This window comes from Rhineura floridana, chromosome 6 (assembly GCF_030035675.1).
Source record: "Rhineura floridana isolate rRhiFlo1 chromosome 6, rRhiFlo1.hap2, whole genome shotgun sequence".
In the NCBI taxonomy this organism is placed as follows: domain Eukaryota; kingdom Metazoa; phylum Chordata; class Lepidosauria; order Squamata; family Rhineuridae; genus Rhineura; species Rhineura floridana.
Window position 1 is genome coordinate 65,669,127 of NC_084485.1, and position 27,797 is coordinate 65,696,923.

The 27,797-nt window shown below is 40.9% G+C and overlaps 1 protein-coding gene across 3 annotated transcripts; it reads left to right on the plus strand.

Moving 5' to 3' along the window:
- Positions 1-19: 19 nt before the first annotated feature.
- NUCKS1 (nuclear casein kinase and cyclin dependent kinase substrate 1) lies at positions 20-23,972 on the plus strand. Of its 3 annotated transcripts, none has more exons than XM_061632136.1 (8): positions 20-291; positions 9,353-9,402; positions 11,536-11,641; positions 14,061-14,113; positions 14,516-14,665; positions 15,915-16,067; positions 17,141-17,290; positions 18,681-23,972. In XM_061632136.1, the coding sequence occupies exons 1-8, from the start codon at positions 275-277 to the stop codon at positions 18,878-18,880; spliced, it is 879 nt and encodes a 292-aa protein (XP_061488120.1). In that variant the 5' UTR covers positions 20-274; the 3' UTR covers positions 18,881-23,972. The 3 variants fall into 3 exon arrangements, with proteins under 3 accessions (XP_061488120.1, XP_061488122.1, XP_061488123.1); XM_061632138.1 differs by having other exon boundaries at positions 17,144-17,290; XM_061632139.1 differs by lacking the exon at positions 17,141-17,290.
- Positions 23,973-27,797: the final 3,825 nt, after the last annotated feature.

The window sequence follows — 27,797 nt, forward strand, 5'->3', positions numbered from 1 at the left end:
ATGCCAGCTATGTAGGTTGCACCGCCCTCTCAACTCGGCGCATCCCCTCTACTGGACGAAGTGCGACCATTTTGCAGGGGGGAGTTGCGAGTGGTGGCGATTGACGGTGTACGAGAGCCAGGTCTGGGGTGCAGCGCGGCGGCCTGAGTCGCTGGACCCGGGGAGTGACGCCCCCCGGGAGGGAGGGCGAGCGAGAACGGCGCCGACCCTGCTCGGTTATTTTGTCTCCTTAGTCACCATTGCCCGCCTCAGGGCCTCAGTTTAACCAGCCAAGATGTCTAGGCCCGTCAGGTGAGTCTTTTTGCGAATGGAGAAAGGCCCGGGGCTCTGTCGGCTTTCCCTCTCTTAAGGTCACTCATGGCCGTTTAGCGAAGAAGCAAGTGGACTGGGCCCCGTCCCACGCGAGGGAGGAGAGACGGCCTGGAGTAGGGTTATGGCGGGAGAGGGGAGGGGCGTGTGCGCAGGCATGCAGCGTGCTACTCCTCGGCAGTAGGGGGACTATCGCCCGCCGCCGCCGCCCTGCAGGTCCCTTCCTACAGGATGCAATGCTGCCCCTGAAGGTTAGCGCAAGCAAAGTCCGCATCTCTGCGGGGGAAGGAGGGAAAGATGTGGTTGTGTCCGAAGCTTAATTTGTGCACGTCGCATGTCTCAGGCGTCATTGGCTAAAAGAGCCATATGCGTTTCCCCTCTGGAACAATGAGTGGACAGACACACCGTTACTACGCCTCCGTGTTCTGAGTTACGTCCTGGAGGGAAGACGTGCGTTTTCTGTGTTTCTCCGTACGGTATTGCTAGTACATCAGCTCGGGGAAGGAGCTTCCTGTCAAGGGGGAAGAGTTCGTAGAGCCTAGTGGGGAGGCGTGCGTGTTTTTATGTCGTGCATTTCGGGAGGGCAGCGAGGAGAATGACGTTTCTTGCAGAAGTGGCTTGATTTAAGAAATAGGCGTGAAATGCCTTGATTCTACGCTTCTTGTTGTGCTCTCAGTGGACGATAGTAAGCCTGTGAAGGAAGAACTTGGTATGCTTAATGATCTTTGCATTTGAATCATTATTGCGTGTATATCCTATTCTTCCTCCTAAGAACTGAGGATAGCATTGGAGGGTTCCCTTCCCCCCATATATTTTCACAACAATACTTTGAGGCAGGTTAGGTTGAGAGTGAGTGACTGGCCCAATGAGCATTATAGCTTACTGGGGATTTGAACCCGTCTCCCCAGAGGGTGGTAAAATGCAGGAGCAGGGCTATCTCTAGGCTTTTGTGAGCCCTTGGGCAGTAGAATATCTAGCTTCTTCCCTCTTTGGCCTGATAGACATTTGTTATAGTTACTGTATTGCTGTCTAGTTTCACTTTGTTGGTTGCTTTAGGCTGCAAACCTGTATCCGCTTGCCCGAGAGTAAGGTCCATTGCACTGAATGGGATTTATTTCTGGTTAGATGTATGTTGTGCTGTTTAAACTGCAGTCTTATACCTGGGAGTAGGGGCCATTGTAATCAGTTGACTTCATTCTGAGTAGATATATCTAGAGATGCACTGTTAGTATTGTCCAGAAAGGATCTAGAATTCTTTTTTTCTTGTTGCTATTTGATTACTTCACAAATAGTACAGTAAAGATGTAAAAATCATAGGATATGAACACAGACCTTAACTATGGGCAAAGGGTGGGAAATGTAGTTTTATAAAAACATCATGTATCTCTTTGCAAGTAAGTTGTGTTTGGCACCCTGCTGTTGATGCCAGTGTATTTGCTTCCTCCTGTAGATGCTTGATGGGTGGATAGGTGCAGCCTTAGTTGCTACCACCTTGCTTGGACAGAGGCATACCTCAGTAGTGGCTGGCCTGGTGTGCAGCCTCTGCTACTGCCTCACTTGTGCAGCACACTGACTGCCTTACTTCCTCAGGACTGCTTCCCCCAAGAGTGCCTCAGACCAAGTAGTAGCCAAGGCAGCGTGCTTCCTTCCCCCTTTTCCTGCAGGAAAGTGTCAGGGGGCTGTCTCACCGCAGAGCAACCCAGCCAGCAGGCAAAGAGGTGATCTTAAGTTTTAGCTTGACTGCGAAGACCAGCCAAACCTTGTGGATGCTTGTGTACTGTATTTCCCATAATTTGTTGTTGTATAGACCTTGTCATACATAGACTGATTGTGAATAACAGTATGATTGTAACCATGTGTACTCAGATGTAAGTCCTTTGAATTCAGTGAAATCTGCTCCTGTGTAAGTGAGATTAGAATTGCAGTTTAAGTCAATTTTTTTCTGTTAACTGGAATAATGGTGAAGTTGCTCCTTGGATAACATCACATTATCAGAATATTATAAAATGTTGATTTGAGATAAATATGCCAGAACACCACTTATTTCAGGAGTGCTATGAATTGCAATGCCAGGTGGTTCAACTGCAGGGGCAAACAGCAGTTGGGAATATAATACACCCTTTCTTGTGCCATTTTTAAGAAGCAAATTACTTATGAAATCCCATTTTCTGAGATTCTGACTGAGTAATGTATAAATAGCCTTAGTCCAGGTTCAAAATATAGATGCTATTATAAATCCTTCCATTCTACCATGTCAAATGCCTTTGCTGCATCCAAAAACAGTAGTAGTCTTGGTGTTTGGCTTACCTGTGCATTGTTGATAACATCAATGACCTTTTTATGTTTGTATTGAGTTTTGGTCCTTTGTGAAGGCACTTTGAATTGGATGGATGTAGTTACCACTTATTGTGTTTAATCTGTTTAAAGTTTACTTCACTACCCTTAATACTGTGATCTGTTATCCTGGAGAACCCATGCCTGCTTTGATTCCATTAATTGTCAGCCCACCAAACTGATGTGGTGTGCATTTTTTAAAATCTGCACATTAAATACAAAGGCATAGTTCATGTTATGTCTACTTTGGGTCTTAGAGACAAGCAAGTATTATCTACAAGGCAGGATTGAATTATGATTTTTTTTCCAGCAGAAGTTTAATTACTGCTTCTTTCAAACCATATGTTACTATACCATGCCCACTGCTAGGTAAGCAGACTGTTCTGAAGGATGACACTGATAAAGCTGAAGAAGATAATGTCCAGTTTCTCAGGATTGTGCCTATTGAGTCATCAGAAGGAAGATACGAAAGCACAGTGAATTGGGTTGCACTCTGTTCCAAGTGGTGTGATCAAAGAATTGGGAGCACTTACTCCACAAGGCAGACCATAGTTGAGAAGTGGCCTGCCTTGGGCAATAAGCATATTACACAAGTAGCCAAATTTCAGTAAGTGTTTTAAGTAGCCACATTTCATGACACTAAATTATAATAAAGCTGATGTTTTCCTGGAGCAAGAAAAGATGTCAGGCTTCCTTGGGTGCTGCTCACTTGAGAGCATCAGCTGAGGTGTTAGGAGAGGTACAGGATTACTTTGGCAACCAATTTTTGGCTTGCTACCAAGACTAGACAACTGTTATAGACCCCTACTAATCTTGTAAGCTTTTCATCTGAAGAACTGATTTTCAATATACCATCATAAGAAAATAATTGCTGGCAATTTTTTTGCAGTAAAAGTTAAATAATCAAATATAACAACTGATATAATTCCTCAAGTCAACACGTTAAGAGGCATATAAAAAGGCTGGAGTTACATGTTATAGAAAGTCAATTCAATATAGCTGTGTCTTAGAGACTGATTTTCTTCTGTTGTTGGTATCTCATTTTCATTATTTGTGGTGTAGAAGCCTGTGGTTGATATCTGGAATGTTGCACAAAAGTCATACATACCCAGCAATGAAGTATTTCACACACTACATAGAGGTTCAGCAGTGCTATCTTTTTCATGCATTGACTGGGTGTGACACAACATCAAACATATCAAATCACACCAAACAATCAAGTTGTAAGGTCTGTGGTGAGAACAATCACCTCCTTGATAATTTGGGACAAGGTGAGCTCACAGACCAAACCATCACATCAACAGGAAAATTTGTGTGCAGAATGTACAATGTGAAGGAAACGTACTCAGTTGATACAGCAGGGAATTGCTTGTTCTTCTAAACAGGAAAACTGGAAGCATTGCCACCAACAGCAAGGCTCTTCATTTTCAAAATATGGATGAACCATCATCCATAGTCTGGATAAATGCTTAATTGTGCTGTTCTAGAGTACCCTACATCAACAAATATGGGTTGGAAGTGCTGTGAATCAAGTATGCAGCATGTTCTGATGCCCCCGAGTCCCATTCCAATTGCAAGTTTTGAAGTAATCTGTTTCTCTGTAACTGACATGCAGATAACAGAAATCTGGAGTACAGAGTTTGTCATGATGTGTTGGTGCAGTGGACAGAATGCATGAATGAATATTGTCTAATTCAAACTGCCTTTCACAGTACATAATTTAAAGATTGTCAAGGGAATTACTATGCAATTCTTTGCTTTAGTAGGTACTGCTGGTGATTAGTTGCAAGTTTTACAGCTATGTGTTACATATTTTAAACTTCATTTTCTTCATCATGTCCAATTGCTATATTCATCTAATGTTCTTTACCATTACAATTACATGTTCAAGTAATTATACAGTTTAACTTTTGAGAAAAAATATAGACAATAAATTGGATCCATAGAGAAGTGCATGGAAAGGAGCTGGCTGATGTCTCTTCGATCTGCTCTCCCATTCCCCCAGCCCACTGAAAACAGTCTACTTCGTGAGGGCCAGGGGACTCTGTTTAATAGGGCTGTGGTGCAGGGACAAGGGGGTCCTTGTGAAAGTTGCCCCTGTCTTATTTTTGCAATTCCCCATACCTCTCTGTTACACTGTTCTTGAGAGGGGACTTTGGAGGGGCTGCTAGGGATAGGAGGGAACTGGGAAGTCTGTTTCTGCACACTTTTCTCTGGATGCAGCCCAGTGTATGTGCATGCATATACAAAAATCAAAATGAACTATTTTAATGGTGTGTGTTTTTTGTCTGGTTTTTTAAATTGGAAAGTCAACCTTTGTTTTGAATTTGAAAATCAAGAATTCACATTTCACCTTGGGAATCAACATTACCAGAATTAGCCACTAATAAAGAAATAGTGTGTATTGGTCTGGTTCCTATAATGCCTCCTTTAAATAAATAAACTCACTCTCTCTGTGTATACTCACACTCACTCTACAGAAATAAGAATGGTAATAATTCACATACCCTAAACGTCAGAAATTACTGATTTATTTTAAATTTGTACCCCACTTTTTACCATCTAAGTCTCAAAGTGGCTTACAGCAATAAAAATATACCATATACAAAACCTCAGTAATTTAAAATCACAAAAAAATAAACAAATCAGAAAATTCAAAACATCGAAGAAGCAAGCATTCATGATGCAAAGACCTCCTGAAATAAAACTTTTAAACAGGCATCTGAAACTCAGCAGAGATGGCACCTGTCTAACTTCTAGTGGGAGGGAGTTTCATAGAATTGGCCCCACATTGAAGCCACGATTCGTCATTGACATGAGCCGTGCTTGTGACCTTGGCATGTACAGAGTAAAGTATGAATGAATGAATAAATCTTTATTTTTACCCCGCCCTTTTTCCAAAACTGGAACCCTCAGGGCGGCTTACAAATAAAAACTACGCATAGGTAAAGAAACATACAAAAATATACAATTAAAATAGAATTGAAGTACAGGGCCTAAGTTATTCAGAGCTTTGTACACTAGTACAAGAACCTTGAATCTGGTTTGGTAGCAGACAGGAAGCTCATGCAGACCTTATAACCCGGCGTCATGTGTTGGTGGTAGTCTGTTCCTATCACCAGTGTAGCTGCAGCATTCTGCACTAGCTGAAGCTTCTGGACGAGACCCAAGGGTAGCCCCATATACAGTGTATTGCAGTAATCCAGTCATGAGGTTGCAGTGGTCAGGTTATTCCTATCCAGGAATGGCCATAGTTGATGTACTAGCTGAAACTGATAAAAGGAAAGACATTCCTAGCAACAGAGGCCACCTGTGCCTCAAGTAACAACGATGGCTCAAGGAGTATCCCCAAACTGTGTACCTTCTCCTTCAGAGGGGATGTAACCGCATCCAGGACAGGCAACTGGCCTATCGCCTGGATCCAAGAACCACTAACCCACAAAATCTGTCTTCAGAGGATTCAGACACAGCTTATTGGTCAGTCATCATCCAGTCCACCACTGCATTGAGGCACCAGTCCTGGACTCTTGCAGCCTCTCCTGAATCAGATGTAAAGAGTTGGGTATCATAGATATTGCATAGCACTGGGGACAAAATGCTGCCCTGTGGGCCTCATAACATAATTGCCAATAGCCCAAGGAGTAGTCTCCAAATGCTACTCCCTGGACACCACCTTGCAGGTGGGACTAGGGCCACTGTAGCACAGTGCCGTTGATGCCATCCCATAGAGGTGGTCTAGCAGGATACCATGGTCAATGGTATCAAAAGCTGCTGAGAGATTGTTGCAGTCACCCTGTCTCTTTCCCGATAAAGGTAATAATCCATAAGGGCAACCAAGGCTTGATGCAGTCCCAAAACCAAGCCTGAATCCAGATTGAAATGGATTTTGATAATCCATCTCCTCCAGAAACCTCCATGACCCTCTCCACCACCTTACAAAAAATGGAGTATTAACAACCAGTCAATAGTTGATTCATTCCATTGGGTCCAGGGTTGGCTTATTAAGAAGTAGACGCACTGTTGCTTCTTTCAGGACTGCAGACATTACCCCATCCCACAATGAAGTGTTTATCACACCCTGAACCCAACTAGTCACACACCGCTGACTGGCTTTCACCAGGATGAGCAGGGATCCAGATGGCAGTTGGTCAGACAGAAAACTACAAGTATCCTGCCCACCTAATCAGGCCGCATAAATTGAAAATGATCCCATAAGGAAGAGGAAGAGCTGTGGTATCCAGTTCACTATAACATTTGCCCTCTTAAGCATTGGGCAGATTATTCACAGTTGGCCTCTGTGTACTCCAGAGGTTCATCTTCCATGTTTGGGTTGACAAGCATCTGGACTAAATGGAAAAGCTCAGCTGGGCAGCTACTTGAGGATGCAAGAGGATGCTCCTCTTAGCTCCCCTGACTGCTACTTGATAGATGTGATTATATTCCCTAGCAAGTGCTCAGTTGGTTTCAGAGTGAATTTTATGCCACTTATCCGCTAGCCCAGAGGTTCCCAAACTGGTCTGTGGACCACCAGTGGTTCAGGTGGACTGTGGCATGTTCATATTAATATTGATTTTTAATTGTATTTTTGCATCTTTTGTTTTATATTGTATTGCATTGTATTACAATTTGAATGATATAGAATGCAAATTGTAATACAATAAAATACAGCATAAAAATTAAAAGAAGCAATAAAAATACAATTAAAAACCATACGACACCTAGCAATTGCTACAAGAGGAAGAAAAACTATTAAGTGGTCTGCCAAGACAATCAGCAATTTTGAAGTGGTCCATGGGGGGGGGAGTTTGGGACCACTGGGCTAGCCCTCTCTTGACTTGTTTCACCACACGTAGTTCCTCAGTAAACCAAGCGGCTGCCTAGTTCCACCATGCTAGAGAAGAACCTCAGGAGCTATTGTGTTGATGGCCCTCCTCATCTCACCATTCCACAGCAAGTTGAGAGCCTTAGCAGAATTGCAGGCTCCATCCATTAGAAACTCCCCCAGATACCAGAGCATTCAGGAATTCTTAAATTTCAGTTCGTGATCTTAAGTGGTCCTCCACAGAAACGTAATACATCCATTGTTAAGTTCTGTTGGCAATTCAAGTTCCAAAAAATTCACTTAAAATAAATCTTCCAGTGGTAATTAATCCTTCCTTGCCATTTTTAAACCATGCTAGATCTGTGTGATTTGCCATATAAAATGTGATCCACACTGTTCAACTGTTCTTAATTTGTGGACCTTGGGTGAACTCTTTCTGAGCTGTGATAATTAGAATCAGTTCGTTGAAATAGTTTTGTAGTGAAATTACATCATCAGTATACCCCAGAATTCTTGATGATGTTATCAATAATATATACATAGCAATTTTTTATATACTCTTTGCAGCATGTTCCTGGTAGGTCTGCTTTTAAAGCATCCCCACCACATATGAAGATCATTTTCCCCAGAAGGTGCACATTTCCAACTTCAGTCATTTATTATTTGATTAATTTTGCTTAGTTTAGCGGGCTTAAGTATCAGTTATACACATATTAAAATCCTTTTCTCTTAAAGCAGTAGACATAATAACTTGAGTTCGTTTACAAGAACAGCCTCCAATTTATTATTAATAGATTTCTTTTTGGAAAATCCAAATTTCCCCTTGGTGTTCTTTCTAGTTCCTTTTCCAGAAATCCACCAAGACTATTCCGTATGAACAGAAAGGTAGAAATAGTTTAAAGACTTTTAGTTAAGAAAGCAAGAGGTAGGTGGGAAGAGGAGAATCAATCCTTGGATTGTATGCCCTTTGAAGCTGGAACTGTTGGCATTTAGAAAAACTGCTGTAAGTCATTCTGAGGCCTTGGTGTAGAGCATGGTATAAATAAATAGACCAGAGGGACCAATATCTGCCCTGTCCTTAACAAGGAAAAACAAAACTTTCAAATCGTGTATATATGTATGCATGTACATACACTCTTCCCTTTCTCCATGCTGTGCAGATTGGGGACTGAATGGACTGATTCCTTTGCAGCCAGCCCTGAACCCCAACATTAAAGTTATGATCTGGTGATACAGGTTGGAACTGTCAACTCAAGAGCGACTTACCTCTACATATACACACACACCTATGTTTTGGAGGAGGGGTAAAGCTGAGCCCTCTGTTGTCTAATCTGGAAGTATGAAAGCATTGGGAGCAAACCTAGTAACACTACAAAGCCTCTTTGGCCATTTCCTATAGTTTCAGGCATCTCTGAACAAGGACACGAGTCATCAGTTGCAAAGGCCACTGCCTGGAACTGCCCGTAATTCCTTGCTTGCTGCAGGAACCAGGGTTTATCTTATCCATGTCATCTGGATGTCCCATAAAACATGTGTGAGGGAGTCAACTTGGATCTAAAAAAACAGCTGTTGAAAGAAATGAAAGTGTAAATGAGTAAGATACTAAATTATGGTAGTTTGGGAAAAGCCAAAATATGTTTTGTTTTAATAAAGTTGGTGCTTTAAAATCCTTGACCTGTTATTTGACTAGTCAGTTGTACAATCCATTTTTGAGTAGTCAAAATCTCTGGAAAATGGGCCATCTCTGTCTATGCATTTTGTATATAACTAGAGCTTTTAATATACTTTAAAATCTATTTGAAAGAGTCCCTGTTTTTAAAACTGTAGATGCTACAACATTTCAGTCTGCTTAAATTTGTGTAATGTATATAATTTATTTCCTCCTAGGAACAGAAAAGTTGTGGACTACTCCCAGTTCCAGGAATCAGATGATGCAGGTAACTTTTTCCTAGACAAAAATGTAGACAGTCTTTGGCAGCTATTGAAAGTGGTGGCCAACAAATGCTTGAAAGACCAAGGGTGCTTCCAATTTGTGTATGTGTATTCAACCAGACAGTAAAAATAATGTTTTAGCAAGGAGTGATGCTGATGCACTATCTTGAATGGATCTGTGGGAGTTGCTAGTTTGCTCAACTAGTTTTAGGATGTGACTTTTTAATTGTTATACTTCTGAGGCTCTCTTCCTTCTTGGCCTACTCCAAGTGAATTATAAAGTTTTCTGGAACCTCTACAAGATTTTTTCATCATTTCTTGGAAAGCAGGCATACTGTTGCTACTGTCTGCTGAATGAAGCTGTTATGATGGTAATTAATGAAAACAAAATATGGTGCTGTCCTATGTTTCTAATTTTGTTTTGTTGGCTATTCAATTCTGTAATCACTTATGCAAGATCTACATCAATCTAGAAACAACAATAACTTACCAGGGCATTTAAAGCCAGCCTGCTGTTTGTGTGTCTGTTGAGCTCTAACTATTGTAGTTCAGGTTTTTGAATTAGTCATTTACTATCTTTATTTTAAAAAACAAAAACATACCCCAGCAAAATAGTCATTATGACAGGAAGGCTATGGCAGAAGGCATAGAGTGCAAAATCTTTATGACAATGCATATTTCCGTTTCTACCCTCTTTTTTTATTACTTGTTATGCCCCACCCTTCAACAGGTTCATTGTTGCTCCTCCAGGAAACACTTCCCTGCCTCCCTCCACTCAGAGGATATTGGCTCAGTTCTTTAGTGTGATATGGCAGGATTCACTACCTATGTCTGGCAAGAGTTCTGGAACCCCCCAGGCAATTATCTGCTTTCTTTTGAGAACATTCTACAGCATCTTGTCTATTGTGGAACCCCTGTGCATTGCAGTGGATTGTGGAGTGTACACCTGATTTACACAGGGCACTGACCAAGCCTATTGTGTCTTGCCATTGCTGTTGTGAACTGAGCGTCCTAGAACGTACCACATCTAGCAGTCTGCCGTGACTTCAGGTTGGAGTAGATTGGTAGCAGTGGGCAAGATATAAGGGAGACCTGTCTGTTGTTATTATTCTTCACACTGGGAGCAATAATGATAGTCTTAGAAATCCATTGTATGAGATTACTGTTCATTTGGGTGGAAAAAAGGTATAAAAGTTATAAAAACAATTGAAAGAACTGGTCACTACTCTGCCTTCTGTAGCACGGAATGTAAACCAAACAGCCTGCTGTAGTTTGCCAGACAGAGAAACTGAGAAGTTAAGATGAGAGGCTACTGAACCATCCAATAGCCATCTCATAATTCCTTCATAGGTGTATATGGGTTATATTCAACGTAGTGCTATGGTTCCATCAGCCCAAGGATTTTTCCTTCCACGACGATCAGTCTCCCCCTGCATACCACTTAAATCTGTTCTGGGGGTTTCCCCAACCTTCTGGAGCAGATCTGAAGATGGCACGTAGGGGGAGGAGACTGGAATTTCTCATACTAGCACAAAAAGTTAAGTTGAATACTGCCCTACATCTTTCTGTTGAACTCATCCTGATGACCCTAATAGCTATGCAGTTGAGCTTTAACTAGGGTTTTAATGACGTCTATATATGAGTTAGCTTTATTCTGAGTAAGACCATTGGTTCATCTTGTGCAGAATTGTCTGCACTGACTGGCAGTAGCTCTTCAGGATGTTAGGCAGGGTTATCTCCCAGCTCTACCTGGAGATGCCAGGGATTAAACCTGGGACCTTCTGCATTCAAAGCACATACTCCAGTACCGAGCTATATCCCTTCCCCTAATTTAAATAAAGTTTATTTCAAAAACTTGCCATACTTATTAATTGCTCCCTATATAGGCCTCACTTGCATTCCATATCCAAACTACAAAAAACAGCCAAATGATCAAAACAAATCATCATAATGGGGAGCCATCAAATCCTAACTAAAAGATGACTGGGATTTCAACACTTCTGCTCCAGTGTTCAGTTGTTTCATGCCATTTTAGAAGGATGCTACACTTAGTGCTAACTTTCCAAGGTTATACCATTTAATTATTCTAACTGGCAAGCCTATCCGGTAAACCTGTTTTATTCCACTTAACAATGTAGATGAGGAATATGGCAGAGATTCCGCCCCTCCAGCCAAGAAAATTCGTTCATCACCAAGGGAAGCAAAAAATAAGAGGCGGTCTGGAAAGAATTCTCAGGAGGATAGGTAAGCAAGATCCCTAGTAGTTAAGTTTGTTATATAGATAGTGTTAAGTTCAGGATCTGTATATTTTCCTGGCTTAGTTTGGATCATTAGAAAATAAATGTTTTACAGAAGTGCTCCCTGACAAATATGTATGGGGCAATATACTGTAAGTGTGTTTAAATAATAGTATCTGAACTTGCACAATTTTTCAAAAAGGCATGGTTCTCCTATTCTGGAATTCTTGCCTTTCCTCTGAGATGAATTTTGGAACTTTTAGGAGCTGGGAGGGTATTGGGGATTGTACTAGACTGCACACTTTGCCTGGGGAGGGGGAGAGAGCAGGTCCTAGCGCCAACAAACTTGGATTGGCTATCAGGGTCAGCCAAAAGTTGTAGGATGGGCACCTGATACAGCTGTGACATAACAGCATTTCTTTGAAGTGTTCCTATCCTAAACTGGAACACAGAACTTTGAGATATATGTGAACTTGATGGATAAGCCACAATTGATAAGTTATGTATCACAGTACTGTCCTTACTGTTGTCCCAGCATTGTTTAGAACTGTTAGGACAGCCTTGCAAGTAAATTACTGGCCTGCTTACCTGTTTAAAACCTATGAGTCAGTTGTAGTGCACTGACAGCCAGAGGGGTGAACTGTGTGTGTGTGGGGGGGAGGGGTGTTAACAAGTTTCTCTGGATGGGAAATCCCTGGGGACTGCTGCAGTTAAGATGTTTTGGAGATTTTTTTGGTGAACTTATATTGGTTTAAACATAATAAGCTTGAACAAGACAAATGTGGTTTTAATCTCTTTCGTCTTTATTTGTATCTTATTTATCACTTTGAGACACTTTTTATGAATAAATATAATACATAATAATAATAATGCATAAAATACTTGGTCAGTGGTATTTAGATACGAAAATGTATTAAAGTTAGGCAACTGGAACAGCTCTTCAGAGTAATACCATATAGGCTGTAAGTATTAATGGGTCTATGAAAGGCAGGACATCGTGGAAGGTGGCACAGGAAAAAGGAGGGAATTGGGGGAATTTGCTTTCCCATCTCTTATGCCAGCGGTTACCTCCACAGCAGGAGTCGCCAACCCATTGCTCATGGGTGCTATGGTGCCCACAAAGACATTAATTGGCACTCCCAGCAGGTAGCCCAGAATCGGAGCTTTCATTTTTTTTAAAAGTAAGTCTCTAACCCTCTTAGAAAGAAAGTTATGGAGTAAAATGTGCAGGTACCTTTCTAAGTTATTTCTGTTAAATGAGCCAGCCTGTCTGCTCCTGCCTGTCAGTCTTATTGGCCAATAAGCTGTGATTGATAGTGAGTTGTTTGGACTCCAACCAATAGGAATCCTTGGGGTCCTAAAGAGCTGCTGTTTCGCCCTTCTTTTCATACACCTTTGCAGCTTCTGTTTTTTTCCTAGTCCTTGGAATCTCTATAGTTTGCCCTTCCTTTTTCCCAAGCAACCAGGATGCATCTTTGCTGTGCTAGGTTCACCCGGGATCAGGTGCAAATACTACTACACAATAAATGTGGATGAAGCCTTCTGCTTTGCAATAGCTAAAGACCAGGGGCTCATTAAGAATTCACTGGATAGTTAACTTGTAGTACAATGATATACATGTCTACTCAGAACTAAGTACCTTTGTATTTAATGGGGCTTACTTCCAGGTAAGTGGACTCAGGATGGCTGCCTAAGCTTTGGTTTAGGGTTGGCACTGGGGAAGAACAGTGTTTTTGTGCCTTTAACAGCTGTGTGGCAGGCAAAAATTCAACAGGTCAAGCCCTTTCTAGTATGGAAATACAATTATGGGGAAAACTTTACTATGACTGCTCTGTAATTTTGTGTTATGGCATGCCCCCATGGCAGCCATTTTGTGTTGTGCCACACCCCTAAAGCAGCCATTTTGTGACTGGTGCTCCCAGCTCGCTCTCAGAATTTGAAATGTGCCATCTGGTCTAAAAAGGTTGGCTACCTCTGCTGTGCAGGCTCAAAATGCATCCTTTGAGCAGAACAGCAGCATTGGATTTTACCCTAATTATCTTTCCTTGTATATCAGTCCTTATTTAGAAAGTGGGTGTAGTTTGAACTTCAAAGGCTCATACCCTTGGTATGCAGATTTTATAATTAAAATTTGGATTGTCTCCTTCAGAATCCTCCTTCCCTGCAACTTGGGAAGCACTAAACTTGTCTCAACAATTAAGCAGAATTGCTTGTTGTCTTAAAGCTATGTTTAGACTGATGTACCTCTTTATTACTGGAGGAGGTAATAAACCCCAAAGAATTAAGAAATTCAGTCAGCTCTTTCTGTTTAGATGATACAACCTAGCTGCTTTCCTCCTTCACCACTCTCATCTCAGAACACATCAATATCAAAATAATCTTTGTGATGGTACTTGAATTCGATCTGCTATTTTTCTTTTTTACAGTGAGGATTCAGAAAAAGACATTAAGACAAAAAGAAATGATTCTCACTCAGCAGGTTAGTTACACATCTGTTTCCATATAGATAACCAACAAACTTGACACTAATGGCATCTAGACTAGAATATCAGTTCACTGCCTTACCATTGCTTCTGTCTGAAATCCTTAATGTGTTCTACTCTAAATTATCTGTAACAGTATCAAATTGTGTTTTAATGTATTTTGAAGTCTGTTTTTATGATGTTTTAAAGTGTTTTTAGTGCTTTTGTTTGCTGCCCTGGGCTCCTGCTGGGAGAAAGGGCTGGATATAAATCAAATAAATAAATAAAAATTGTTTTCCTTTTGTTCTGCACCCACTCATTGGTCTCTAGCAGAAAAAGCCTGGAATAGTTTAGCCCTTCTGTGTTTTCCTGCAGTAGATGACTATCTAAGGATAATTTTATCGCAACTTTTTCCTCAGATGAAGATTTTGGGAGTGAGGATGACTTAGGAGCAGATGATGGCAAAGCTGATAGTGACTATGAGAGTTCTCAAAAGAATAAAAAAGGAAAAAAAGTGAAACCTGACAAGAACAAAAGAGCAACTTCTAAATCTAGGAAGAGGACTGCAGGTAAAAACAATGTAAATCAAGGCACATTAAACTAGGAATGGGATATCTCAGGCCTACAGGCCAAATGTGTTCCTCCAAGCTTTTTTATCTAGCCCATATGACACCTCCTAGGCCAAAGTCTGTCCACAGGCTACACCTCTCATCAGTCCTACTCCACTTCCTCCTTGAGTGCTTTGCCTGGCTGAACACCGTGGGGTGAAGCTTCCATTCCCCCAGGATCACCTGTTGTCTGCTGAGCCAGTCGGCCGCAACATTTAAAGCACCGCTGAGATGTTCTGCTCTTAGCGAAATTAGTATACAAAAATAAAAGTTGCATCCACTGCCCCACCCACTTTTGTCTCTAATCCCCTCCCACCACTGGCATGTGGCTCCCCAGAAGGAAATATGGCCCTCAGGCTGTAAAAAGGTCCCTGCCCCTGTGTTTAGCAGTAGTCTGTGTTTAACGTTATGTGCAACCAGGCTTATATTGAACTCCACTTTCCTGCAATATATTTGTATATATGGATTCAGTTAATACCTAACAGTGCAATCCTAACCATGTCTACTCAGAAGTAAATCCTAGTGAATTCAGTGGGGCTAACTCCTTGGTAAGTGGGGCTAGGACTGCAGCTTTAATAATACATGTTGTCGTCTGCATAAAATCTTGTATAAACAATTTCAGGTAATGCTTTTTAAGGAAAACGTAGGGAGTCTGTATTTCTTAATGAAATTAGCCAACTTATCATATGTAAGTCACCATTTATATTAGGTGTGCGGATGGAAGACTAGTCAAGTAAAACTTGAACTAGTTCTGAACATGTTTCTTTGTTTGAGACACTTTGAAGAATACATTAATTTTATTCCGTATTCTCTGGCCTATTCCATTTACCCTATTTTTTCAGCCGATGGATTTGCACTAAAACATCCAGCAGTGACTTTTTTAGGCTGTGATCCAAACCCTTGATTCACAGGGTTATGTTGTCATCACTTCTCCCTGTTGGAGCTCCCTGTTCCACCTGCCAAAGTGCCCACGGAAAGCCCCAAAACAGAACATTCCAGGGAGTGGCTGGATTCTGGGCCAGCTCCACTGCTGCCACTTGGTGGCATTGAATCGCTGTGCCAGCTTTAGGCAGGTGTAGCATTGAGTTGAGTTTTGCCTGGAGCAGGTTAAGCTGCTCAGTAATGCTCCACTGCTAGTTGGCCAGGGTTGGGATTTGGAATTGTGTATTATACTGCCCATCTTCAGTGTTCTTTGGTGACTTTATAACAGAGGACAGTGAGGATGAGAGAGAAGACCACAAAAATGTGCGTCAGCAGCGACAGGCAGCATCCAAAGCTGCTTCCAAGCAACGAGAAATGCTAATGGATGATGTGGGCAGTGAGGAGGAAGATCAGGAAGAAGAGGAGGCATCATTTCAGGAAAGTAAGTGATACTGAATGGGGCAGGCAAATGTAGGATAGAAATGAGCTTGACAAATTACTTTCATGCTTGATGCACTGTCCAGGCTAAGCTGCCAAGACAGGCAAACCTGATGTTTCTACGTCTTGAGCATTGAATGCACTTCTTTGTTAGTGTTCTTGATGTCCAGCTTGGCTGTTGACAACAAAGAGGGAAGGAAAAAAGCCCTGTCCCTCGCGTTCAAAGTGCAACATCTTTTAGGACATGTGGAGAGCTTTTAGCCAATATTTCTTTTGTTAAAATACAAACTTGCCATATTCGTCACTGTTTTATCTTCAGCACTGGACAACAAAACTGAACAGGCCATTTTGATTACAAATACCATCCTACCTGGCTTCATGAGACATTAAAGGGCCTCAAATCCCCTTGTGTTCATGGTCAGTGTTAACCAAATTAAAAACCAATATGTAGTAAAATCCTACACCTCAGATTCTGCTTTTTAACTTGCCTGTTGTGTAAATTGACAGACACTTGATCTAAATGATGTGCAAATAAACAAGAGAAACCCAGTGAACTGATGAACTAGAATCATGGACATCTGGATTCAAAACCTGGAAGTCTGTTATAGGAAGCAGTAAGTTACTGCTGTCCCATATATAATAAGTTACTGGTGTTTGCTTCAGAGGGCACTTCTACAGCTTGCTACAAGATGGAAGACCATATTGAACAAGAGAACAGTCATGACATAGGCTGGGAAGGGCATTGATGTAGAACCTACAGCAGCTGGCATAGGAAATGGTCAGGCTGAGTCTACATGTAATTTGCTCTTGAGGGAGAAAATTGCCTATGCCACTGCTCTTTTAAATAATTATGCTGCTTGTAACCAGTCATAAAGCAGATTTACATGAGGAAATACTAAGGCACAGAAGTCGTGATTTCTCCAAGTTCTAGGAAGTTTGTTACAGGATGTAGAAGCCAAGAATGCTGACTCCTATCCCTTGATCAACCTACCAGACTTTCTCCCTCATTCTGTCTCTCTTCCAAGTGAACAAGGACAGCACTTCTTAGAGACATTTCATTCCTCTCTCTCTGCACAGAAGATTCTGGCAGCGATGAAGACTTCCTTGTGGAAGATGATGATGATAGTGACTATGGCAGTTCAAAAAAGAAGAACAAAAAAGTGGCTAAGAAATCCAAACCAGAAAGAAAAGAAAAGAAAATGCCTAAACCAAGGCTAAAGGCTACAGGTGAGCTCAGCTTGCTTCCCCTTTGCACCTGGTAGGAATGACATTATGGAAATTTTCTTACAAGTGCTTGTGTTTTCTCAGCTCTTCATCTCTTGTGCTTAAAGAATATGAATCAAATCATTTTCAACTAGTATTTTATTCATAATAACATACGTGACAATCTATAATGTGGTAGAGCTGATTTCAAAGAAACTAGTGGCTGTATCAAGATGGGATTCGATAACTTCTTGGTTGCCAGTATTGTGTTCAGATCACTTGCCAGTGCTGATTAAAACAGGTGATGTTCTTGCCTACCAATCCCAATGTATAGTTCCGTTTGTTCCATTAGAAATGAAAGTAAGACTGTGTACACATGGCATTTTATTCTAGAATCAATGGAGAATATTGCTTTTTTAAAATGTAGTCCACATACAATGTAGATCTGTTGCATATTGGTTGCCCCTGAAAAGCACTTCTTGAGAAACTGGTTTCATTCGGGGGGGGGGGAGCTCATTGCAGATTGATTTTGCTTTACCCCACAGTGTCCATTTGAAAACAGATGTAGGTGGTCCTGGCAGTGGGGGTTGCATCCACATCTGCCCAATGATCTTGTGGGTGGGCATATACCAAGATCATGATTACCACTTCCTTCTTCATTAACCTGGGGCATGTGATGAAGGGAGGAAAAGGTGTGGATAACGTAATCAAGGGAAAGGTTTTCAAATCGCATCAAGTAACCTCACCCACCCTTGTGGGAAACAGGATCTAGAATCAATCTTGATTGAAAGCACCATGTTGAGGACGAACATAAACAATTCTGGACTGAGACAAACTACATTTTTGTGCTACAAATGGGTTAGTGTGTGTGCAGCCTAAAATGGTGAGTCTTGACACAGGTCCAAGTGTACCCAGAGGTACATACATCTTGAAAACAAAAATACTCATTTGGTTAAACCTTGCCTTTAGAAAAGTGCAAGGTCAGTGGGCAGAAACTTTTATTTGGTGACTTGGATTACATTATCTAAATAATTATTTGGATCACAGGTATGCCTTACTGTCACATTCCTTTAAACATCAAATGTATGATGCTTCTAGAAGAAAGAAGGAGATAGTGCTCCTAACCATTAACCTTTATGTTGATGGAGAATTTTAGAATTGATGCATTCGCTCATGTGCATTTGTATTATAGACTTTTGTTAAATAACTGTTCTTATTAGGGCATCATCTTGTAGCAATTTAAGCTGCATTCAGGAGTATTGTGAAGCTCACATTCATACATTGCTAGATAGCAATGTAAAGAAAGGGAAAAAACTGCATAAATATGAAATACGTGCCCAGAGTCTGCTCATGTTTATTCAAACACATATATCTTAAGATTCTTTGATACATTTTGGTCCTTTTCTTCCTTTAGTTACACCCAGTCCAGTGAAGGGCAAAGGGAAGGGAGGCCGTCCCACAGCTTCAAAGACATCAAAAGAAAAGACCCCATCCCCAAAAGATGATGATGAAGAGCCTGAAAGCCCTCCAGAAAAGAAGAAATCAGTTAGCCCTCCTCCAGACAAATCTGGGGATGAAGGGTCTGAAGATGAAGTACCCTCTGGTGAAGATTAAATAGTGGTGTGGGAGAGAAACTTTTTGAGAGAGAGAGTAAGGAAAAGAGAATATACTTAGGGGGTAGAACATGGTTTTGGTTGTGGCTTGACTCATGGGCTGTGAATGCCACCTTTACTTTAGCTGTTTTAATAGTACAGTACTTTCTTCTTTTTTAAAGAGAACCTTTACACAATAATGTTTTAATGTCACAGTCTGCACTGGCCATTCTGTTCTCCCCAACCAAATCTGAAAGCCATTTAGATTTAAATTTACAGCTTACTAAAGATATATTTTTGAAGGCTTACTGCAGTCATAAAGCAATAAGGTTGAGGCTGACCTTGGAGATCATAGATAACAAATAGTATAGGTTTTCCAAAGTGCAAAAATTCTTCTAAGGCAACTGTTGCTTAATTGAATCCAAAACAAGAATATTATTGCACAGTGCATTTCCTTTGACATAAATGTATCCTTAGTATATGAATTATTTTGAAATCCATCAAGGGTTTTAAGTTCCAATATTCTGAAAGTTTGGGGTTCCATAGGCTATTTTTAATGGCCAAGGTAATTTTAATGACCATTTGGTCTGTTCTGTATTTCAGTCTTCTGAAAGGCCCTACCTATTCATGCCATAGACACCATTGCTTCTTGGCAAGGATAGCATTCCAGTTGGCTGAACTGCATTCACGTTTGTCTGACTTGTTAGTTTTGAAATTTACGTCTTCTTAAAGCGCTTTGAAGCTTTGCATAAAATTTAAAGCTTGGTTTCAGGTAGATTTTGGAAGCTGAAACAACTATTTTGAAAACATGGTTTTCCTTTAGAAATATAAAATGACTTTCCATAATAGCACAGTCTCTTTTTCAACCTGTGGGTCGTGGCTTAAGTGTTTCCTTTCCTTGAGATCCTCAAACATAAGACTATACAGCTTCCACCAACAAAAAGTTAACTTTGCCCTTAACCATCCACTCCATTGCTTAGTTTAGTTTTCCCCACCTTCCTGCTGGGTGATTGCTGCTCCACTGCCAGATCTTAGTTATCCTCTGGTTAGAAGAGATTATATACCTAGGACAAGTGAGGAACAGGGTGTGAACTTAAAGACATGAAGGATGTACCAAAAATGATGCATCACAAAAGTAGGATATTGCACCAGTGCACTATATATTTTAGAGAAGGGTGTGTAAGTAGTCTTTTAGCAAGTTTTCACCAGTGTGTCAGTATTGCCAATTTAAACATAAGATGGATTTTGTTTTTCAGTCCCAAATAGAGAAATGGCAGTATTTAACGTGAGTTGGAGTGCCATCTACTTTACATTTTTCATCTTGTACAGCTGTAATATACACTTCAACCACAATCTCTTTGCAAATTGAGTTTGAGTGTTAGTGTTCTGAAACCAGATCCTTTAACGTCTACATCTACACTATAAGATGGTTGAAAACCTAGTGGATGCAATTAACGAGCATCCTGTTCAAGGACCAGGACTGCCTGACTAGTATTGGAAAGCTAAGCAAAGAATGTAAAAGCAGTGAAATAACATGGCGTTTTTTCCCCCTCTCACATACATGCATACACGCACCAGACATAGGTATGTATTTTCAAACCCTGGCTTCTGCAGACTGTTCTGTTATTTATAGTAGCTCTATTCATATCTAAATGACTTCCACTATACATTTTGGGGGGGGGTTAGTGAAGGAACACATTCATCCTGGCTTGATGTGACAGTTTTTATGTTGTCTTGCATATTTTTGAACAATATCTTGAAAGTGAAAATACCTTGAGATCTTCCTTAGACAGAAGCCAGTCCAGCTCAACACATATTTGACAGTTTATCCAAGGCTTAAATCAGCCTTTTCCAACCTTTGGGTCCCCAACTCCCATCAGCCCCAGCCAGCATGGCCACTGGTCAGGAATGATGGGAATTATAGTCCAGTAACATCTGATTAGGAAAGGCTGGCTTAAATGTTGTGACCTGGATGCTGTGGGCATGAAGATTATATTGCTGTTCAGAGTGTTGAGTCCAAAGTGGTAGTCTTATCCCATACTACAAGTGAAACCTTTGGTGATCTAGTCCCATTTGGCTGCACCAAATGTACAAGTTTTTAAAAGATTACCTCCTGTTGTGGTCAGCCAGCTGCATATTGGTGTCCAAATATATTTCTGCTGCTGATTCGCTTATTTTGAAAAGTATGTATTTTTTTCTTAGCATACTTTCTTTAACAGATTCCATGGTATATAGTAGATGTTGAAAAGTCATTAAGGCTGTTTTTTCTTCTCCAGTTATTTGAACCAGTTATCCCCTTGAATTGTTTTAAACAGTTCTGTGTATCAGATATTGTACATGATGTAGAACAGGCTGCTTTTCCTTGAATCTGAAAACCCAAACTCTATATGCTGTGCTTGTATTGGGTTTTGCGTATCTCTCCCTGGAAGCAAATCCTTTAGAATACCCTGAAAACACTTAACTGCTTGATCTCCCGCATTCTTTAAATAGTCCAGAGATGGAAGGTTTTTCCCCCTGCAGTCCATATAAGTAGCAAAATAATGTCAATATTTTAAACTTTTTATTCTATTTTACAAAATTCACTTTTGTTCTCTGTGTGTATTGCTTTTGAGTGTATTATTCTAGGGATGCGATAGCCGTATCAGTTCACTACTTTGCTTGATGGAACAAGTATTGCCAGAAAAACAAATCAGTATAGTCTAGTGTGCGTTAGTCACTCTTACATCAGTTGCTTCCTGGGAATGGCAGGTTATTTAATATTGTAGCTTAATTAAATTTCTTTCAAATTTGCTGGAAACCAAAAACAAATGTGTTCAGTGTATCTAAGTTATAGCTTTGCAAGTAATTGTGAGAGCAGTAAGGGTATAAATAATTTCAGTAAGGGTCTGAAAGGGCATTTGCAGCTTACCTTTTGGGCTTAACCAAGTATTGGTTGTTATGGTGCTGAAGAAACAGTCTGCATACCTTAAAGGTGAATATCAGAGTATATACCCTTTGCGATGGCTTTTATTTTCAATGTAATCTTTTAGATTAATCAAACTTCAGTCCAGGGGCATAGTGATCGGTTTAATTTAACGTAAAAATAATGTCTAAATATATTAGAAGAAATGGGGAAATGTATATACATTCAAGTGGTCTGTAAACCCTTTTGGAATCATTAATAGGGTTGATGTGATGCAGATGCTGAATATACTCATTCATGATATGCCTGCACCAGCTACTGAAATTGTTAATTATGTGGATTGAAAATACTTTTTAAAACTGATTTTAAAGCATTACCCGAAGTACAACAAACAGCTAAACTAAGGAGTGGAGGTGGGGAAGGGAAAGAGCCATAACATGCTGGAAGCTTATGAGCTGTAGAAATCGGTGCTTTTGCTTTATGTAATTTTACTGTGGAGTGTTTATTTTTTATAACAAACTATAATGTTGGCACATGATTTTATAAAATAAAAGGAAATAGATTCCCATGATTTTAGCTATTTGGGAAGTGACATTAGTATTTTGTGGGGGAGATTTGACTCTTTCCCTCCCCCCCCCTTCAAATATTCATTGAATAGGCTCTGTGTGGGACTTGGGTTCACCTGTTACTGAAATTTAATAACCCTTATGTCTTTCCTCTCCCCTTCTCCTTGGGCTGCATTTGGAACAAATAATTTGTGGGATCTTGGGCCCAAATGGAAGCTGGATAGTGAATCCCTTCTTGTGTTTGTGTGTCATAGTCTGCCATGAGTGAAATGCACAAAGCAGAAACTGGGCATGGGTATACCTGTAATAATTTAAGGGCCCATAATTCACTAAGCTGACAGTTGCCTTGGGTATTCCTCCTTTCCCCCATTCTCATTTCGATCTTCTGCTTCCCTGGGTAACTCACACTTTGTTCTCTAGTACTAACCATTAAAGCAGAAGTTTCGCCTTTCAAGTCTATTAAAGCATTCACTGTATGCTGTCTTGCCCACTGTTGGGAAAACCTGTTGCCCCACCTGCCCCTGTACAAAACTGTAGAAAATGGAATGGTTCCATCAGTTGAACATGCTTGGTGTGACTGCAAGATACCATTGTGCATATGCTTTCTATATCTGGGGAGGGATTTTTTATAGGGGAGAATGGGGGTTTGGGGCAAAACAATACGCAAACGTGCTTAAGCCACAATGACATGAAAACCCCTTCAAGTATCTTGTGTGAGTGGGACTGAATGCACGTGTGTGTGTGTGTGTGTGTGTATGGGTGTCCGTCTGACAACTTAATGTGTGTGTTAGAAATTTGTGAACTTTACTTTTCCTGCAGAAACAATTATTACAAAAGTTGTATATAAGAGAATTACATAATTTGTTTACCAGGAACATGTCACAGTAAAACCCTGAGCTATTCTCAAATATAAAGAGGTAAAAAGACTCCAAATGGGTCAACTGCCCTTAGCATCAGCTAGGAGTTGGTGAAATGGAATGCAGTGGATATTTGTCTAGGGTATTCACTACCCTGTTGGTTCTCAGACTCTCCTGGGATTGTTTGTGGCTTTGAACAACAAACTGCTGACTAAAATGCTCTACCTATTAGTCAGTTATTTGAAGGAATATTGCTAAACAGGATGCCAAGGTCACCAGTCATATTAATAGCCAATAGGGTTGTCAGTCCCTTGACAATGAAATCTGCAGCATGGTACTAGAAGTTCAGTTTGAATGTAACATTAATGCTTTATTTAAAAATGCATTTTTTTTTAAAAGGGGGGGTCGAAGTGAACATGACGTTGTTGACCATGTTCGTGAATTATAGATGCAACATGCATTGGTAGAATTGTGTGATGGTCTTTTGTGCTACTTAATTTTACATATTCCAGTCTCTGTATGTACTTGCAATTAAAAAAAAAAATAACAACCCCTGCTTTGCTTTTTATTGAAGGGTTCCCAGGACTGCATATCTGATCCTGATCTCTGTTTTAAGTATGTGTATCCTTGGCTTGTATTTTGTATTAAAAGAGAACATGGAAAAGAACCCTTTATTGTTCAGCATGTTGGAATTGTGTCCCCCTCATTTCTTATGTATCTTATTTTCTTTTGTAAACTTTTTTGGTTTTGTTTAAAAATGGCTTTATAAAAGGGCTTTTATAACCCATACACATGGCCTGCTGTGGTTTTTCCTCTCCTTATTGTATAATGCATAGTATAAATTCAGCATTTGATTTTTTAAAATCACTAATACTCTACAAGTAAAGTGTCAAGACCACTTACCTTCTGTTCTGAGGATTCACATTCAGGATGTAGCTACTCTTTAAGGACGCAGTCCAACTTGCATTTACACTGGGCTGAGGGAAGTTGGATGCGACGGATTTCCAGCTTAACCAGCTGGGTCCCAGCTCAGCCAAGCTATGCCAAGCATAAATCCCTTAGCTTGGCTCAGCCGGGTCCCAGCCGGCTCAGCCAAGACTGGTGCAAGTAGAGCTGGCTTAAGGCCTGAAAAATGGGTGTGTTGGGGGGGGTGTCAGGGGAAGGGCTGAGGTGAGGGGACTTAGGCTATGTCCAGCTCATGTTTGGAGGGCTCCTACAGGTCCCAATCCAAGCAAAAGTTACGCTAGGATAAAGGTCAGTCTATTGCAATAGTAGTCAGTGGAAAGGGCTTACTCTCTGGTTAGGAATATTTGGGAGAGCAGGCTTTTACTTTCTGTGTGCAACTCAGCTGAGCCAGCATTCAGCCAACCCAAAGGCTCCTGAGTGGCAATTGGATGTGGTAGAACTTTATGCCGGCTTTTTCTAATCCAGCACAATTTATGCCAGTTTCCCCTGAGTTGGGTTGCTCTGTAAGAGTGTAATCCTAATCAGATCTACTCAGAACATGGTCCTTTTGACTCCAGTGGGGCTTGCTCCCAGGTAAGTGGGGTTAGTATTGCAGCCTAGGTTTCTAATACACATACTGCACACTTAGGCAATGTAATCTTCTGCATACCTTACTCAGAAATAGTGTTTAGTGGGTCTTTCTCCCTGTCTAGTAAGCGAGTTTAGAATTACATCCTGATACAGTTAAATAATTTGAGATGCCTTTGAAATTACAACCATATGCAAATCATTATCCTGCATAATTATGGTGCTGTGCTGTGAATTTGAAAATTTTTCAGTAAAAATGCAAGAAAATGAGTTGTATCCAATGCTGTGTGAAAGGAGTTGCACTCATGCAATAGGACTTCCTCTTTCTCTTCTCTCCCTACGCTGTTCCCCAACAATCTGAAGGCACATAAGGCCAGCTCCCTGCTGCAGGGTCAGGTGTGGTCAGTGCCTGGATAGGAGACCGCCTGGGAACCATATGTAAGCTGCCTTGGGTTTCTATCATGGAAAGAAAGGCCGGGTATAAATGTAATAAACATTCTGCTCCAGAGGGTTTCCCAACTGTCTGGAGCATATTTTGAAGGTGTGCAGGGAGCTGCAGAGGAGAGGTTCCAATACACAATTAGAACTCTGCATGAGCAGAACAGCAACATTGGACACAATCCAGTAACCTCCTACACCCTCAATCTTAGAACTTTTTAGTAATCCTAGAAAAGGAGGAACTAAAATACCATAAATAAGATGATTATATGGTACTACTGATTCAAATCTTGCTTATGTAGTCAAAACTACCACCCGCATACAAGAGGAAGGTAGCAACAGAACCTGGGTGGGGGAGTCCCAGAACAACCATATAACTGGTATGAAATGGTGGGGGGAACCTGATGGAGGGGTGGGATTGAATAGAATGGCTGGAATAAGACATCAGGAATGGTTTACACTGGGAAGCTATTTTTTATTCTATTAACATCCCTAGAGATGCGAGAGTGAGCTGCCCATAGACATCAGTGGAGAAATTAAACCATTTGATACAGCTGGGATTGAGCAGAAGTGTGTTCATCCAACCGACTCAAAATAGAAAGATCTAAATAGAGACCCCAAACAGGCCAATGAGGATTCAGCAGACATGGAATGCTGATTGAGGAGTGGGGAAGGGAGAGAGAGACTGGGTGAAACAGAGTGGCTGGAACACTAAACCCTTCAATGTGGTATACATGTGCCCTCTAATTCCAGTCTTCATCAAGTGCAAGCCCCAATTTTTGCAGAAGTATAAACAGTTTGGGGGGGGAAGGAACTAAAGGGGTACCCCCAGAAATAAACCATGAAGGACAGATATGCTCAGTAGCCGTAGAATGCTGACAGGTGGGTGGGTGGACTGAAAAATGTGGGAGGGGGAATGGAATGAAATACCATAGAAGATGACACTGAATAAGAGCACTCTATACTGCAACATTTTGTTACATGACCCAGGTCTCTAGCAATGTGTGGGCAAAATTGATAGGTTTCCACTTTACTGTTTCAAAGTATACCTATGTACAGTGCCTTGCAAAAATACTCAAGATGCCTGACTGATGCTCTCATATTACTAAATTACAAATGGTACTTTTTTGTTCTGTATGATATTTTATTTTGAAACACTGAAACTCAAAATCAATTATTGTAAGGTGACATTGGTTTTATGTTAGGAAATGTTTGTAAGAAACATAAACTGAAACATGTTGCTTGCATAAGTATTCAACCCCTGTGCTGTGGAAGCTCCCAGTTCACACAGATGAAAGAAATTGCCCTATCAAGGACGCAATGACCTTACCATTGGCCGCCTCCTGTGAACCATTAAAGTTGCTGTCACATTGTCAGGAAAGAAACCCCACTGTTGAAGGATCATTGGTCAGGCTGTGGATCTGAAGGAAAATGAACATAAAAGAGCATTCTACAGAAGTGAGAGATAATGTAATACAAATTAATAGATTAGGAAAAAGGTGCAAAATAATATCCAAGTGTTTGGATATCTGAGTGAGCACAGTTGGATCAATAATCAGGAAGTGGAAGCTGTATCATGCTACCCAGGCACTGCCAAGAAAAAGCCATCCCTCGAACAAGAAGCAGACTTGTGAGAGAAGCCGCAGAGAGGCCAACCAATCACTTTGAAGGAGCTACAGAGCTCAGTGGCTGGCAGTGGAGTAATGGTGCACCAGTCAACCATATCAAGAGCTCTGTATAACACTGGCCTGTATGGGAAGGTGGCAAGTAAGAAGCCGTTACTCAAAAAGTACCATCTGAAAGCATGTCTGGAGTTTGCCAGAAAGCATGAGAGTGCCCCAGCTGACCTAACACAGCCCATGCCTCAAGACACACCATCCCTGCAGTGGAGTATGGTGGTGGCAGCATCATGCTGGGAGGATGCTTCTCATCAGCAGGGACTGGGCATCTTAAAACTGAAGAATGGATGGAGCAAAATACAGGGAAATACTGCAGGAGAACCTGCTTCAGTCCACTAAAATGAAGCTTGGGAGGAAATTAACTTTTCAGCAGGACAATGATCCCAAGCACAAGGCCAAAGCAACATTGGAGTGGCTCAAGAACAAGCAGGTAAATGTCCTATAGTGGCCCAGTCAAAGTCCTGATCTCAATCCCATTGAGAATCTGCGGTGCTCTTTGAAAATTGCGGTCCACAAGTGACGTCCAACTAACCTGAACATCCTGGAGCGAATCTGCCAAGAAGAATGGGTCAAAATTCCTCCAACACTGTGCAAAACTGGTACATACCTACCCCAAAAGACTTAAAGTTGTTATTGAAGCAAAAGGTGGCTCTGCCAAATATTAATGTGTGTGGGTTGAATACATATGCAAGCAACATGTTTCAGTTTTTTAATGTTTCATACAAACACTTCCCAATATAAAACCAATGTCACCTTACAATTATAGATTTTGAGTTTCAGTGTTTCAAAATAAAATATCATACAGAACAAAATTACAGTGTACCATTTGTAATTCAGTAATATGAGAGCATTGGTCAGGGGTCTGATTACTTTTGCCAGGCACTATATCTGTTCTAGACACTTGTAGGGTTTCTACAAAATCTGTGGGAAACAAACACTATAGTTAACAAGCCTAATTCTAAAT